The sequence below is a fragment of the Sminthopsis crassicaudata genome, chromosome 4 (genome assembly GCF_048593235.1).
Source record: "Sminthopsis crassicaudata isolate SCR6 chromosome 4, ASM4859323v1, whole genome shotgun sequence".
In the NCBI taxonomy this organism is placed as follows: Eukaryota; Metazoa; Chordata; class Mammalia; order Dasyuromorphia; family Dasyuridae; genus Sminthopsis; species Sminthopsis crassicaudata.
Window position 1 is genome coordinate 6,294,350 of NC_133620.1, and position 16,294 is coordinate 6,310,643.

A 16,294-nucleotide genomic window follows, 5' to 3' on the forward strand; every position below is an offset into this window, starting at 1 on the left:
GAGGGAAGGAAGGAAGGGAAGGAAGGAAGGAAGGGAAGGAAGGAAGGAAGGAAGGAAGGAAGGATAGAGGTACAAAACCATGGGTTAAGTTCACAGGAGTTTCAGGCTCCAGCCACTACCCCCACCCCCCAATATCTAGCCAATTACTATCATCATCCATGGATGTTTAAGCTCTTTTTTCTCTTTACTTCTTGCCAAATGTCCCACCTAATGCTTCTACTTCCTTCTGAAGCTCTTCCAGGTCTCCTTTTGCCCTGCTCATGCACTGAAGTTATTCTAACAGGTCCTAAATGATCACTTAATTGCTGTGTGTGTGTGTGTGTGTGTGTGTGTGTGTGTGTGTGTGTGTGTGTGTGTTTTTCCCAAACCTTATCCTTTATGAACTCCCTGGAGAATTTTTGACACTATTGGACTATATGTATGCTTGCTCCAAAAAAAAATTTTATGGAGAACTTACACCGGGCAAGCATTCTCAAGGCGGTCAGGAAAAAAAAAAAAAACAACAAAACACTCTCAAGGTCTGAAGCACTTGAGATTCAATTATGGGACATGGAGACCCTGGCCCCCAGTGTGTTGTGCCCTCCTTGGAGAAGGTGCTATGTTCTGTGAGCAAAGCAGACTGAACTGGGCCAGAAGAAACATAAGAAGCAGTTAGAGAAGCCCTGTCAAACATCTGACCTGGGGCAGAGGCTGAGCTCCCTTGGTCTCATCAGCCACAGCCGGACACGCTGTGACTGGACCTAACTGTTGTGTCATTTTGGCCCTTTTTTAGGACCAAGGACAGCCACCTTCTGGAGGTCTCGGATGTCTCCTCTTTCTCTCCACTCCCTCTCTGCATGGGAGGCTTTGGTCTGAGTTCTGGTCCCACATCCTCAAGGCCATCGTGCTGGTGACCTCCTGGCCTTTACCATAGACACTCATCCTGGCAATCCTCCATTCCTCCCAGGCATGTCTCTCTAGTGTGCTAGTCCCGTGCTCCAACTGGTGAATTCCTCCTGGACCTCCCTGTTGCGGAGGGGCTCAGGGTCATTGGTCTCCTGTCCCCTCCTGCTGCTGCACAGAGTCCCTTCACCTTAGCCCCTTTCCCTCTCCGTCTCTGACATCTTCCCCTGTTAGACAGTAATCACCTTGAAGGGAGGGATGGTCTTTCTGATTATATTTGAAGCACCAGCATTCTGCTCAATAACCAGCACATGGCAAGCACTTAATAAATGCTTCCCTACAGAACGTTTCCACTAGAATGCTCTGCTTAAACTGGATGCATCCAAAGCTGAGTGTTTTACCTTTCTGGAAACTTTCCTTTCCTTCCTGACCAAATATTTATGTTAGTGATACCACTCCCAGCATCCCATGCTCTAAATCATAATCTTTTTTTTTTTTTTTTTTACTTTTTCTTACCTTCACTTTTTATCTGCCATTGTAAAAAACGTGTTGGGTTCTAGACTGTTGCAATATGGGAGCCACCTGCCAGTGGCTGCTGGAGGTTTAACACAGACCTGTAGAATGGCTCTTTTCATGTGAGAGGAGGATGATGATACAAGAATGAGAAGCAGTTGCTGTTCTCTGACCTCCCCACCGAGAGGCCATTGCATTCTCTGACCTCTCTCCTCTTCCCTCTACCTCCAATTTATTTCATTCCCAGTCCACAAGGAACATCTGCAAAGGCCACTTTCAGATGCAAAGGCAACTCTTTCAAGTGTTATGATCCACAACTGTGGAGGCTCTTGGAGAATTGACCTGTCCTTTCACTTAGGCATGGTCCTTAACACTAGACCAGCTTGTGAAAATTACTAATCATTTTCTAAAACCACTAACATAAGTATGTGCAGACTTGCTGAGACCATGGAAAGAACACTTAGCCCATAAATTGTCCTTGAAACCAGGTAACCAAGTTGCTGTTTTGTCTTAATGTTTTTAATTAACCCTGTGGCTAGGTTGCTATCTGAAAAAGATTGTTTTTAGCAGGCTTACTATTCCTATCGTGGCTTAGAGCCAAAATTTTGGTATAAAAGCTTTCCTCCCTGACCCTAATAGTTTCCCATACTATTTGGCCTCCCCACTTTTGCAAAATAAAGCTTTGTCTCAGAGATTCCATCTCAGTGATTTCTCTTGCATCCATCCACTCCCAGCATGAAGACACTACTCTTACTTTCCTTCACTGTCCCTTCGTCAGTTTTTCCTTTATTCTTTGCCCTCATTTTTCCTCTTATGACAATAGCACCACAACCTTTTTCTATGCATTATTCTGAGGATGTCACTCCTCTGCTCAAAAATCATTAGAGATCCCATATTACCTGCTGAGTAAAGTTCCAATTCCATTGTCAGTCAATTGATAACTGCTTATTCAGTGATCAGTACGTGTCAGATACCAGCTCAGTTCTGGGAGTGTAGAGAAAAGCAAAAACTCCTGTCCTTAAGGGGTTCTAACTTTTCTAAACTTTTCAGATATTTACTAATTCATTTAATCACCATCAAACATTTAATCGGTATTCACACTGTGCTTGGCAGCAGGATACCTTGTGCTTAGGGACACAACGTGTAAGGGGCCTGGACGATCCTCCGAGGGAGGGTCCTGAGGGTTTTGAGGAACGGTGGTCCAAGAGGACCATGGTCAAGGAAGAATAAGTGGACCAGGAGGGCGGGCAGGGACCATTGAGAGAAGGCCCAGAGGCCCAGGAGGTGCTCCAGTGTGAGGGCTGCTCCTCCAGCTCCAGGGTCTGCCAGGTACCAGGAATGGCAGCCGTGGCCACACCCGGGGTTTCTGGGTGGATGAGTTACACCTAGGGGAGAGCAGCCCATCCATGATGATTTGCAGGAGGGGGGCTCCTGGAGGAATGGGCAGGGAAAACAATCTGCTCCGAAGTGGTGGACATTAGGGGGAGCTTTGTCAGACATTCACGGTGCCCAGGTCATCGCTGGGCTCAGGGCCAGGGCCAGAGTCTGGCCTTCATCCTCCTGGGCTTGGGGGACTCTGGAAGAGGCTCAGCCTGGCTGAAATCGAATTCAATCTGAGTCTAGACAGCACTGGGACATCGTCCCTCCTCTTTGGGAATGTGGGATCCCCAGAGAGTCAGAAGACTATTCACCAGAAGATGAAACAGGCCGAGCGCCAGGCTGAAATCGCGCTTGGGTGGAGGAGTCTGCCAGCAAGAGAACTCAGACCTCCCCTCCCCCGTTTTATGGGGTTAAGCCATTTCAGGGGTGCCACTCAAGGAGAGGCTGGCCTCCAGCGGGATCAGAGGCTGGGCACACATGCTGCTGAGCAGAGGGCATCCGATGGGGGGGTCCGAGGGCTCCTGGTGCCGGGGTCTTCCCAGCCCTTGCGCCATGCTGGCGCTCTTGGGCTTCCTGGGTTCTGAGCCCAAGGGAGGCAGGGGAGCCCCTCCAGACTGCATTCCTCTTACAAACTAGTCGGGTAGTTGGCCCTAAATCGCAGCCCATCACAGCCGGGCTGACACTGAGCAGGGTTTGGGAAGGGCCCCCATAAATCAGCTTTCCCCGGCTCTGATGGTGAAGCGGGGCCTTTGGCAGCTTGGTTTAGGGGGGTCTAGAACTGGGAAGGGGAGGAGCTGGGCGACCAGTGAAGATCTAATTACAGCCGCAGGAAATTTCACCTGCAGGAGTCTGGGGGTGAATGGGACAAGGGTGGTGATTAAACATGGGCCCCCAGGTGGGCGGAGCAGATCACAGGCTCTGGGCTCCAATCCTGGCCCCAGGTTCCTCCTCCACACACGATGCCCCGCCTCCTCACGTGCAGCAGGCTCCTCCCCCCACATCTCGGAGAGTGGCCTGGCACGTGGCCTTCCCTCAGAAGGGACTGGATGGGAATCCCTTTAACGGAGTAGGGACGGCTGGCCCGAGGCTGTTGTTGGAAGGGAGAAGAGGCTGCAGTCCCGGCGAAGGCCGCAAGCCCGGGGACCGCAGCCGGGCCTCCCAGGGGTCAGTTCCGGGCCTTGGAGGCCTGACGTCACATTTTCCCGGTAGGGTGAGGACGGCCGAAGCCACGCGTGGAGCCGTCGCATGACATCACTTCCTGCCAGTGACGTCACATTCCGAGGCGAGCAGCAGCCGCAGATGTAACACAGGCTCCGGGCCTCGCGAGTTGAGGGGGGCGGGAGACCCACGGCAGAGCAGACGGACCCTCAGAACTCCGACAGATCGCTCGAGGGCCCTGGGGCTGGTCCCCGGGGCGGGGCGTGGTGCGCTCGGCACGTGCCCGGAGTCCTCGGCAGCTACCGGCGCTTAGGCGAGGGCCACCCAGTGGGCATGGGGCGAGGCCAGGCGGGCGCGAGGCCGCGCGCGTCTCGCGGTGTTTCCTGACCGGGCCGGGCTGGTCCCGCTCCCCTCCCCGCCTCCGCTGAGCTCTCGCGAGAGCAACGGGGCAGGGCAAGATGGCTGTGGGCCGCCGCGGCCTGTGAGCCCAGCGGCGGGAGACGAGGCTCGAGCTCCCCCCAGCGAGCCCAGGACGGGCTGCGGCGGCGGGACATGCGTGCGGGCCGGGGCCGGGGCCTCCGCGGGAGTGGATGCTGCGCGCCGCGGCCGCCCCGGCTGCTCTAAGCGCCCCCCGGAGTCCGCGGAGCCCGAGCCGGAGCCCGAGCCCGAGGCCGAGGCGGCGGCGGCGGCGGCGGCGATGACCGGCGAGAAGATCCGCTCCCTGCGGAGGGACCCGAAGCCCTGCGGCAAGGAGGAGGGCGACCTGCTGGAGCCGGGCGACGACGAGGCGGCCGCCGCCCCCGGGCCCTTCACGGCGGCGCGCGGGGCCGGGCCCGGGGGCGGCGGGGGCAAGGGCGGCCGGCAGGGGCCCCGCGGCAGCGGCCACCCCCCGCACCCGGCCGCGCCGCAGCCCCGGCTACCGCTCAAGCCGCCGCAGGCCCCGGCCGGCTCTGGCTGCTGCTCGACTTCCTCCTCCCTCCCGGGCGCCGCCGCCTCGGACCCCGGCCGGGGCCCTTCGCTCTACCCCGTGCACGAGTGCGTGTTTAAGGGCGACGTAAGGAGGCTCTCTTCCTTGATCCGGACCCATCAGATCGGTCAGAAGGACCTTCACGGTGAGCTGGGGCTCCCCTTCCCCCGTCTCGCGGCCCCTTCCCCGGAGGGATCCTCGCGGCACTTCTCGCCTCCCCCCGCCGAGAGTTTGGGAACTGGCCCCTTCCCCCCGTCTCGGCAGTCCCCTGGCCGCGGGGTCCTCCCAAAAGTCCCCCTTTCCTGTCCCGGCTCAGGCGGCGAAGTTCCGCGCGGCCGGGCCCGCTTGGCGGCTCCCGGAGGAAGCAGCTGCTTCCGAGCCTCGGGTTCGGGCTCGCTCCCTCGGGGCTCCTGCGCTCCAGCCAGCCCGCAGGGACCCCACAGACCCCGGCCGCCCCAGGGAAGCTGTCGGTTGGCCTCCGTGGGTGGGACCGCGAAGGTCTTTGGGGTGCTGCCGGGGCGCCTCTGGGTCCGCGGGGGTTCCAGGGAAGGCCGATGCCTGGCGAGCCCGAATTGCATTTCCCTGCTTGAGGTTGAGCTCTGTCCCCGGCAGCACGTAGGAAAGCCCCGGCTGTGAGGACTGGAGGCCGGCGAAGGACGCCCCCTCCCCGGGGCCTGGCTGCGGTCCTGCTCCGTGTGTCCCAAATGTGGTCGGAGATGCCGGTAGCATTGCCCCCAGAATGAGGCCCCCGATTCCTCTGGAGTCCGATCTCCCACAAATTGGGCCCCGTTTTCACGCTCCCGTGCTTGCATTCCTACGTGTCAATTCCAGTCAGACTTAGCTGCCCTTTCTCTTAAATTGTGGCCAAAAGTTCCTTAAATCACACCTCGTTACTTAGTTTCCTTCCTTGTTGATTGCTATGATAATAAGCTTAGTGCGGCCGTTCGGGATGTCAATTACAGATGGGGCCAGCTCTGGGAGCGGCTTTGAGTGAAAGTTGCCCCCGATTTATTGTTTCTGGGAGTCAGAACTTTTCCCGCCCCCTTCGATAGTGACCCGCATTACACTTCTTTGGATCTTTGGGAGCCCATTTCAGTCCAGGACCCGTGCTTGCTCCCGCAGGGGCCCTCCAGGGATGCATTTTGCCTGCACCTGCGACCTGCCAGGGCTGGGGCAGGAGCTACTCTGGCCAAAAAGGCCAAATCATCAGAAGTGAAGTGAGGAGGAGCCCTGGGCAGAGCAGAACCCCCCCCCCCCCCCAGTTTTCTATAAGCTGTCACAGTACCATCTTGGCCCTCCCCGCCCCCCCCCCCCCCTCAAGTGTTCAGGAGCATTCATCCCCAGCATGCAGGGAGGCTACACATTTTTGCTGAAGTTATTTCATTCCCAAAGTAGGCAACGTGAAAATAAGTCTAAACTTGAGACTAGACTTGACTAGCCGGAAGAGGGGATTAGGTAACAATATGATTTACAGAGTAATCGTTGGAACTGATTTTGTTTTATTATCCACAGAATCGCTATGATCAAAGGATTATAGACGTTTCTAGTTTTGTTGAACTAGAGATTGTTAGAATCTATTTTCCTTTAATTTGTCCTTTGGGATATTTCTAACAAATATTTTTGTTTGCACTGTTTCTCAACTATGTCCATTTCACTGTTACCAACGAGTCATGTACCTGGGAAATCACTTAGATGTTTTAATGGGATTATCTTCTCTTCTCTTTGCTAACCTTGTGGGGGGGAAAACACCAATTCTGTGGATAGTTTGCGTCTCTTGTGCAGAAAGTTACAGATGGAGAACACTATTTTTTTTTTTTTTTTTTGATCTGGATGATTTACCTAAATTTTGAGGATATCCTTTTAAGAATGAAAATTAGTGTTAAAAAAAAATACAAGGCATCGTTCTAAGTTTTAAGAGAGGCAGGAAGATAAATAATAGATGACTCTTGCCCTCAAGTATTTATTTACCTAGTGAGCCCTAGGAATTAATGAGCTGAGTACATTACTGAGTCCTTGATAATCTGAGGGCCGGCCCAATGCAGATCACCGCTCTTCATACCTGGCCCAGTTGTTTCATACTGGTTCCTGTTCCCCGGACATTTTGCCACATGGCATTCCCCTCAGTGTGGCGAAGGCCTTCCTTTCTTTGCCTTTTAGTCAGGCTGTCTTTTCCCAGCATAAGGTTTCACGATGATGCCCTTTCTTGTTCTTTTGGGGCCTTTTTGGTTTTTTGGCAGCTCGCTCTCTCACTTCTGCCAGGTGCCTCTCATTTTCAGTTCTTCGGAAACATTTTTCTACTGCATAGTAAAAGCAAGGAGATCTTTGTACTGAGAAGTTGGGCGGGTGTTTACTTTCATGGGGTGTTTAGGGTAAGTAAGAAGAACTTTGAAATTTTCTGAAAGCTGCCTGGCTCCGTCTTCCAGATCAGTTCATCTCTGGTGTCCGGCCTGGCATGGAGGGCAGGGCATCCCTTCAAACTCATGTGGGAAGCTGGGCATTGTCAATAAGTCAAGGTCATTTCTTCCCCATCAAGCTTCTAGGAGCTTCTGGGGCTTCATGTAATTAGTCTGATGTACTGTGCAAACAAGATCTGTAAGATGCAGTGAGTCTTGCCAGGTGTATAAAAGCCTTGAAGGGACTAATCTTCCATTCTGGTGTAGGAATCTTCTGTGGTGGTTTTAGCAAGCAGCCATTCTTTCTTTATATCTACAGAGCCATAGTAGACATTTAATAAACGCTAGTTGCCTGACTGGGGAGCTCACTGATTTTTAAAGCAGTCTCTGTAATAGGTGGAGAGTTTTAAATATTCTTGCTTATATAATAGGGAGCTAAATTTTACTTCCTTCTCCATTCTTTCTAATTCTGCTTTGCACATCTGCTGCATGGAGAGTGTATTGTCCTCGCAAGTAGCATGGGCTTCCTTTAGCCTACTCTTTAACAAGATAGATGTCCTTCAACTGTTCCTTATATGACAGGATATGATTTTGAACACCCCTCACCATCTTGTTTGTTATTGAACCACTTTTAAGTATGTTTGGCTACAGTATTAACATGACCAATACTGAATAATATGTTGTTTTTGATCTTGTTCAGAATACTTTACTTCATGTATTCTGGTTGTAATCATTTTTTAAGTTAAAAAGAAAATGCAGATATCTGAAATTTTTCATTTTTAATTGATTTTTTTTGGGGGGAGGGTGTTACACATCAGTATGGCTTTCCTGTTATCTTCTCAGAGTTTTCTTAAAAAGTTAAGCAAAATTGTCCACTATGTGATTGCTACATGTAACTTTGTTTTTGTAGCTTATCATTTTTATATAATATGTATATTATATAATATATATATATATATATATTTATACTATATATATATATATATATATATATATATGTGTGTGTGTGTGTGTGTGTGTGTGTGTGTGCTTAGTTTAGTCATTTAGGACCAACACTGTCAATTGTACTCTGAGTTTTATTAGTGTTGTATTCATTTTCATTTTTGTAAGTCATTGTGTTTATTAATCTTTGAGGTCTGGTTTCCTTGTCATTTTGTATGTTTTCCCATGACTCAGAATTCTTTATATTTCTTATTTCCTACAATGCATTAGTTTTTCATTATATCTCATATAGATTTAGCTTTTCTGCAATCATTGGATATATCTATTTCCCTAAATTTTGCCATTACAGATAATGCATTTACAGATAATGAATTTAGGGTTAGGTTTTCTTCTTCTTCTTTTTTTTTTTTTTTTACGTGAACTTTCAAATCAGGTCTCTGTTCTATTTTTATGTGATTGTATTTAATACTTTGTATTGATCCCTTTTAAGTTTTTTCCTCTTGGCTCATCTAAAATTTTTTCTTACTAATTAGCAAACTCTTCTCTGGTTCTACCCTCCACATCCTACTTACTCTGAATTGTATATCTTTTTCCTGTCCCCTACTGCCAGGTTTTTTATTCCCATTCCCTCCCTCATCTCAGAGTTACCCACCTCTTCCATTATGGCCTAAGGAAGGTCTGCTCCATAGATGAGAAACCTACTTTCATCCTAAATCTATTTCTCATTCTGGACTTTCACTGAGAGCTGACTTCCTCCCCATGACCCAGCCTCCACAACCTTCGTAGCACTGGCTACATTTTGACTCATTGGTCAAGCTGAGGGCGATGGAATACTCCGTTCTTCATTCCCTCTTGCAGTTCTCCCCCTACAATGGTCCCTTAGGACCTCTTCTCCTTTGGGTTCCTGTGAATCACTCTTGTCTGTGGACACTTCCCTTCCTTCCTTTAATGAGTAGTGTCCCTAGATCTCGATCTTCCCTTCCCAACTCCTCCCTTCACAGCAGGGAGCTTCAGCAGAGCTAGACAGACAGACATGTTCTCTGGAGATACTAGTCTTCCAGTTCCTCAGCCCATTTCCCATGACCCACTGCTCCTTGCTCTGCCATAGCCACACACACCATAATTGTGGCCCTTCCACCCTCGAAGAGACTGAAATCCCCCCTCTGATCACTTGGATTGCCATTCTGCCCTTCCCTGATGGCTCTGAAGCCTTTGCCCACTTCAGTGCAATTCACTTGCATTTTGTGGTGTCACCTCCCCTTGAGAATGAAACAAACCAGGACAGGCCTTGTGATGCTGGACGCCCTGCTGGGTCCTGTGACCTTCAGTCTCTCTGCCCCGCAGGTCTGCATCAGCCACACTCTCCTCCTTTCCTCACTCTTACTGAACCAGTTCCACTTTGTATTTTACATTTCCATTAGTCGTTTTTTGGAAAACAGAATGGAGCAAAACAAGGAAGGCAAAGAGAAGAAAAAATAGTATGCTTCAGTCAATATTCAGACAGCTTCACTTCTTTCTCTGGAGGCAGATAGCATTTTTCATCACAAGTCTTTTGGGATTTATCTTGCATCATTTTTTTTTGTGAGAATAGGTACCTTATCATCATATATAATTCTTCATCATATAATATTGCCTTTGCTGTGTACAGTGTTCTCCTACTTCTGTTCTTGTAAGTCCCTCCAGGTTTTTCTGAAGCCATCTTGCGTGTCATTTTTTATAGTACCGTAATATTCCATCATGATTATGTACCACAAGTTCTTCAGCCATTCCCCAATTGATGGACATCTCAATTTCCAATTCTTAAGTGTAAAATGTTATATTTTCAGTTACAAAAGCATTGTATAGAATATGGCCAATAACAAAATCTATATCAGGGGTTCTCAAACCTGCTGAGGACGTTTATGAGGCCCAGCGGATTATAGCAAATGGGCTGAGGGGCAGAGACAGAGGATGAGCTTTTGTTTTTACTATAGTCCGGCCCTCCCACAGTCTGAGAGACAGTGAACTGGCCTCCATTTAAAAAGTTTGAGGACCTCTGATCTATATTATGCCTCTGATGAATTCTTGGGCAACTAGATGGCTCAATGGATAGAGCCCAGGACCCAGAGGCAGGAAAATCCTGGCTTCAAACATTTTCTGGCTGTGTGACCCATCCTGGGCAAGTCGTTGAACCCTGGGTGCCTCAGTTTCCCCTTCTGTAAAATGAGTCGGAGAGAGAAGTGGCCAATCCCTGCAGGAGCTCTGCCAAGAACATTCCTACTGGGGTCAGGAAGAGTCAGGCAGGACTGAAATGACTGAGAAAGAATGAGTTCTCCCATCCACTTTGTGGGAGGAGAAGCAGAAGCTATCAAGTGTGATCACCTTGACATGACCCGAGTCCCTCCCTTCCATCACAGGGTGAGGGTCTGGCGCGGGCAGGCGCGGGCTCGCTCACATACCTGCCTGCAGGTACAGGGGTGAGCCCGGGTGTCTCAGGACTTGGGGGTAGGGAAGTCTGGAGGAAGAACAGGTTTTGTGGGATTCGGGCCGTGAAGTTAGACTGAATGAGGGTAGAATATCCTGGTGGAACTGGGGAGTTCAAAGGTACCTCGAAATCAGGTTATTCCTCCCCTCCTCCCCTTTTATTTTTCACGCGGAAAAACGGGGAGCAAAAGGCCAATGGACTTGAAGGTTGCCGCCACACCCTTGTGGTCACTGCTGCTCCCTTTGGCCACCGGACTTACTGGTGGGAGCGGGAGCGGAGGGGAGGGGCGGGTGGGGCGCTGGCATGAGCTCGCTCTTGTCTCCCGACGCCGGCCGGCTTCCCCACTGGGCTCCCCACTCCCAAATTGCCGGCCTCTCCCTGGTCCCCGGAGCCTGCCTCCTCCTTTCTGGCTCCTGCCCCGGCCCGGTGCCCGTCTCTCGTCCGCCCTCTTTTGCCCCCCCCCCCCATGGAGGGGCAGCGGGCCATCTCCACCCCCCTCCCCTCGGGCCCTGCCTGGGCCACGCTCTGGGGCTGCCCTTGCGCCTCCTCCTCCCGCCTCTGCGGCCTGGGGCTTCGGAGTTCGTCTTTGAGTACGAGTACCGGGACAGAAGAGTGGCGGGGAGTTTGGGCTAATAGGGAGAAGAGGCGGGGCCGAGGAGGGGGTTAGAAATTGGGACTCTTAGTGAGTGACCCCGGCTCTAGAGCAAGTCTAGAGCAAGTCCAAGAGCGAGCCCCAGCTTGTGCCGCTCCAGCCCGGGCGGGTGCGGCAGGAGGGAGGGGGGGGAGGGGGGGGATCGGGCTGGAGTCCCTGAGGAGGAGCCCCCGACGCCGGGGCCACTGCTACTTGTTGCCCCCGGTCCGGTCCCCTTGGCTTTCTTGGGCGCCCCATCTTCCAGAAACCACCCGGAATATTCAGGAGGCCCGAAGGGGCAAAGACGAAGGGCCGCCCCCCAGGTGCCACAATTTGTTTTTGCTTCCTGAGCCGGAAGCCCTGCGCGTCCTTGGCAGGCCCGACGGTGGGAGCCCTGGCCCTCCTCCTTCTTCTTAGTCTGGTGATTTCCCGAGAAAAGGAGGCGGCTCCTCCCCGCCCCCTCCCCTGGTCCTCACGTCAGGCTTTGGAAGGGGGGGGGCTCTGGCTCCTCGCCTTCTCCCTGCCAGTTCCTTGCTCGTGATAAACCTGGGAAGCCCCGATTTCCTGCTGGCGCCCCACATCGCCCAGCTTGCAAAACCAACTTCTCAAGGCGGGGGGGGGGGGGGGGGGGGCGGGGGGGGGAGCGGGAAAGGGGGGTCGGGGCTGAGCCAGGCCCAGGCTTCTCCAGCAGGACCTTCTGGCCTTTCCTCCCTCATCCTTTGGGGTGTTTTGCCCAGGCCAGAAGGTTGTTTTGGGCTCCCATGTTTGTCACCTTGAAAGGAGATGGTGTAAGTTGAGTGAGAAACGTTTTGGGGCGCTTAATGCATCTCTGGGGACAGGTTTTCATGGATTATATTTCAAAAATGGCGCTAGTTAAAGTCATTTCTGTTTCTGATTTTTTTTTTTTTCAGGAATTTGAAAGGGAAAGCCAGCATTGTAGTTTGTTGGAGCTATTACAGCTAACTCCTTTTTTCTCCATTTTTCTCCTTTATTCTAATTTTGGGTTTAGTTTGACTTTTTACTCTATCTAAGTAATGCTCTGCACCCGTGTTTCTGAAATGGCTTCTGGTAGGATGATGAATCGGCTTTGTCGGGTAGTTTTTTATAGGTATGTAGGGTTTTTACATTTTTTAATCAGCAAAGCATTTCATTCTCTTCCCTCTCCCTGCCCAAAAGATGCATGTTCTAAATTATGTGTCTTTTGGATTAAAACTTTGTTTCAGCAGATAAATAAATATCAAGGAAGGATTGCTTAAAAAAAAACTAAAAATCTGATTTTTGGAATCCATAGTTCATGATTCATGATTATTTAATTTATGCAAACACATGAAGACTTTGGGACAGCATTCGGGTAACTCAACTTTTTTCCTTTTTTTTTTTTGACATTTAATTAACTTGTTTTTTCTTTTTTATTATTATTATAACTTTTTTATTGACAAAACATATGCATGGGTCATTTTTCAACATTGACCCTTGCAAAAACTTCTGTTCCAACTTTTTCCCTCCACCCCCTCCCCCTGAGGGCAGGCAGTCCCATACATGTTAAATATGTTAAAGTAAAGTTAAATCCAATATATATATACATATTTATACAGTTATCTTGTTGCACAAGGAAAACCGGATTTAGAAAGAAGGTAAAAATAACCTGCAAAGAAAAACAAAAATGCAAGCACACAATAACAGAAAGTAACTCAGCTTTTTCTACTAAAACCTAGGGAGTCGCTTTCTGGAGACACTGGTCGGGATTGGATGCATTTTCACCTGGCCTTTCCAAGGCCAGCTCTTTGCCCAAGCTCCTTGAGCTGTAGTGATAGAAATATGAAGAGCAATGCCCCCCTGGTGCACTGCTGAGACTGTGGTTGCTCAGCTTTGTGTAGTACTTCAGTTCTAACACAGATTTTCTTCACAACACAGGAAGTAGGCAGGACCAGCTTTTTTCAGATAAGAGTATAGTGATTTGGGTATTGGTTTGCACAGGAAGTGGAATTTGAACTCAGAACTTTTAATTTCATTGTTGTTCCTTTGTTCCCATGCTGGGTGACTCTGAGACTCCATTTGGGGTTTTCTTGGCAAAGACACTGTAGGGCTGGCCATTTTCTTCTCTGGCTCATTTTAGAGATGAGGAACTGAAGCAGACAGGGGAAGTCTGACCGGGCTCTCCTAGCTAGGAGGCCCCTGATACTGGACTTGAGCTGGGGTCCTCCTGACTCCAGGTCTTTGGAGCACTTGGCAGCCTCTGCCAGACACTGAGGTCCAGTGACACTGGCCTCCTGGACCTTCCTTTTTAGGCCTTCCTGACCCCTATTCTGGGGCCCGTGTCATTGTGCACCCTCTGTTACACTTAAAAATCAGCAGTGATCATTAATGTGTTGGAAATGAACTTTTGAGGGGCTTATTTATTTAGAATTAGGAATAGAGTTATTTATAGCAGATTTTATTAGAGCCTTTGATAATTTTAAAAGGATTGAAAATTTCCAAAGAGAGTGATAAAGGGTTTGATAAAGGGAAAAAGTTGTCCAAAACCAATTGAGGTCCCGTCATTGTGGGGGGGGGACCTGGCAGAATAAGTGAAGCCAGAGGCTGCATTCAGATTCTGGCTAATTTCTGCTCCCAATGAGAGACTTGGACGAACATCTTCTGGATTAAATTGGGGTTACCCTGTTTCATCTAGAAAATTGTGTTTCTCTCACAAGGGCATTTTGTAGAACCAAGGAAAAAGGAGAAAAAGAGAAGATTAGATGAAGGTAGACATCCTGCCTCAAAAACAAACAACAAACAAACAAACAAATAAATGCTACCACAACTGTAGAGTAGACTAATAATCTTGACTTTGATTTATAGAAAAATTCTAGAAGGCAGCATTAAAGAGATGTTTGGCTAAAATCTAGGAAATAAAAAAAATTGTAAAATACAGATCATTTTTTTTTTGTCTGAATTGATAAATTATCCAATAAAGGCTCAGATTTTGTCAAAACTTGCTAACGTGCTTCTATTCTGGTTGAGGAAGAAGAGATAGTGATTAGATTACAATCAGATGGATTCTTTGTGATATATGGATGAATAGATTCCAAGAATAGTTTAGGTATTAATGGTTCATTGTTACCACTGAAGGTCTTCTGTGGGAAACTCCAGGGACATGGTTAGATAGAAGTTTTCTAAGAGATCTGGGGATTTTATGGACTTTAGGTGCTCTGTGGGAATTAGAATGTGAGGGGGAGGGGGAAGCGGCTAAAAAAAGTTAATGCACTATTTGATTACAATAAGTGTGCCAGAGTCCTTGGGAATAGGGAGTGGGCAGTTTAATTGTAAACTGACCACTAATCTGACTTCATATATGTGTGTGTGTGTGTGTGTGTGTATATATATGTATATATATATATATATATATATATATATATATATATATATATATATATATATATATATATATATATATATATATATATATATATATATATATATTGAGAGCCACTGCTATTTTTGGGAAAGGAAAAGTCATCAAGTATTTTAATTAGTTTTTAAATTTCATTAAAAAAAAATCTGAGTTCCAAATTTCTCTGCTGCCTCCTAATCTCTCCTATTCTCTGAGAAGGCAAATAATATGATTAGTTAAACATATGAAATCATGAAAAACATTTCCATGTTAAACATGGTACAAAAACAAAACAATCCCCCTCAACCCCAGAATTTAACATCAACAAAAACAAGAAACATAAAAAGTATGTTTTAATCTTCACTCAGGCCTTATGTTTTGTCTCTGTAAGTAGAAAGCATTTTTCATCAAGGGACCTTTGGAACTGTCTTGAATCGTCCTATTGCTCAGAGTAGCTAAATCTTCCACATTGATCATAGTTAGAATTTTGCTGTTCCTGAATACAGTGCTCTTCTGTTCACTTCATTTTGCATCAATTCATAGAAGTTTTCCTATGTTTTTCTATTAAGCAATTTTTTCATTATCTTGATATTGACCTTTTTGTTCTTCCAGATGAATTTTTAAAAAAAATTTAATAATAGCTTTTTATTTTCAAAATATATGCAAAGATAATTTTCAGCATTTACCCTTAAAAATTTTTATCATTCCGGATTTGTCTCCCTCCCTTTCTCCCACCCTTCCCCAAGACAGCAAGTAATCCAATATATGTTAAACAATTGCTTTAGTTTAAAAAAGAAAAAAATGTTCTCAGTACTCTTGTCATAAAACATTGCCTCAACATTCCTTGCAAAATTTTGGGGCTATTCTTGAGAAGCTAGGGCAATCTGTCACACCAGATGAAATTTTTTTCTAGTTCTATAAAATAACTCTTTCTTTTTCATTGCATATTATAATTCTTTGTTACTTCTTCTTGACTAATGGAGGTGGACAGACTTGCTTCACAATTCTGATCTTAATGAGAAGGTTTCTCATTTATCCTAATATTATAGAAGATGCTTGCTTTTGATTTTAGATAGAAACTATTTTAACATTTTGAGAGAGGCTCCACTTATTCCTTTGCTTTGTTGTCTTTTTAATAGGAATGAGTTTTATTCCTATTGTGTTTTGTGGTAAGCTTTCTTTTTCTGCCTCTACTGATGGATGATTTTTGTTATTTTTGTTATTGATATGGCCAGTTATGCTGAGGGTTTTCCTAAAATTGAATCGGCCTTCATTCTTGATATAAATTCCACCTGATCATAGTATATGATCCTTTTAACATATTGCTGCAATCTTCTTGCTAATATTATATTTAAAATTTTTTCATTAGTATTCATTAGTGAAAGTGTCCTATAATTTTCTTTCTTTGAATTTGATTTCCCTGGTTTAGGTATCAAAACCATATGTGTTCCACAAAAGATATTGGGTAAAACACCTTCTTTACTTATTTTTGAAAATTGTTTACATAGTATTGGGATTAATTGTTCACTAAATGTTAGAATTCACTTGTAAATCTGTTTGGTTTGGGGGATTTTTTCTTAGGGAATTCATT

General features: G+C 47.5%; 1 protein-coding gene across 1 annotated transcript in view; it reads left to right on the forward strand.

The window, feature by feature from the left end:
• Positions 1-2,466: 2,466 nt before the first annotated feature.
• Positions 2,467-16,294, forward strand: part of ANKRD13C (ankyrin repeat domain 13C) — a 44,354-nt gene continuing 30,526 nt past the window's right edge. The window contains exon 1 of the mRNA XM_074265647.1: positions 2,467-5,045. Coding sequence (XP_074121748.1) covers positions 4,631-5,045 — 415 coding nt within the window. The 5' untranslated portion in view covers positions 2,467-4,630. The remainder of the gene's footprint in view (positions 5,046-16,294) is intronic.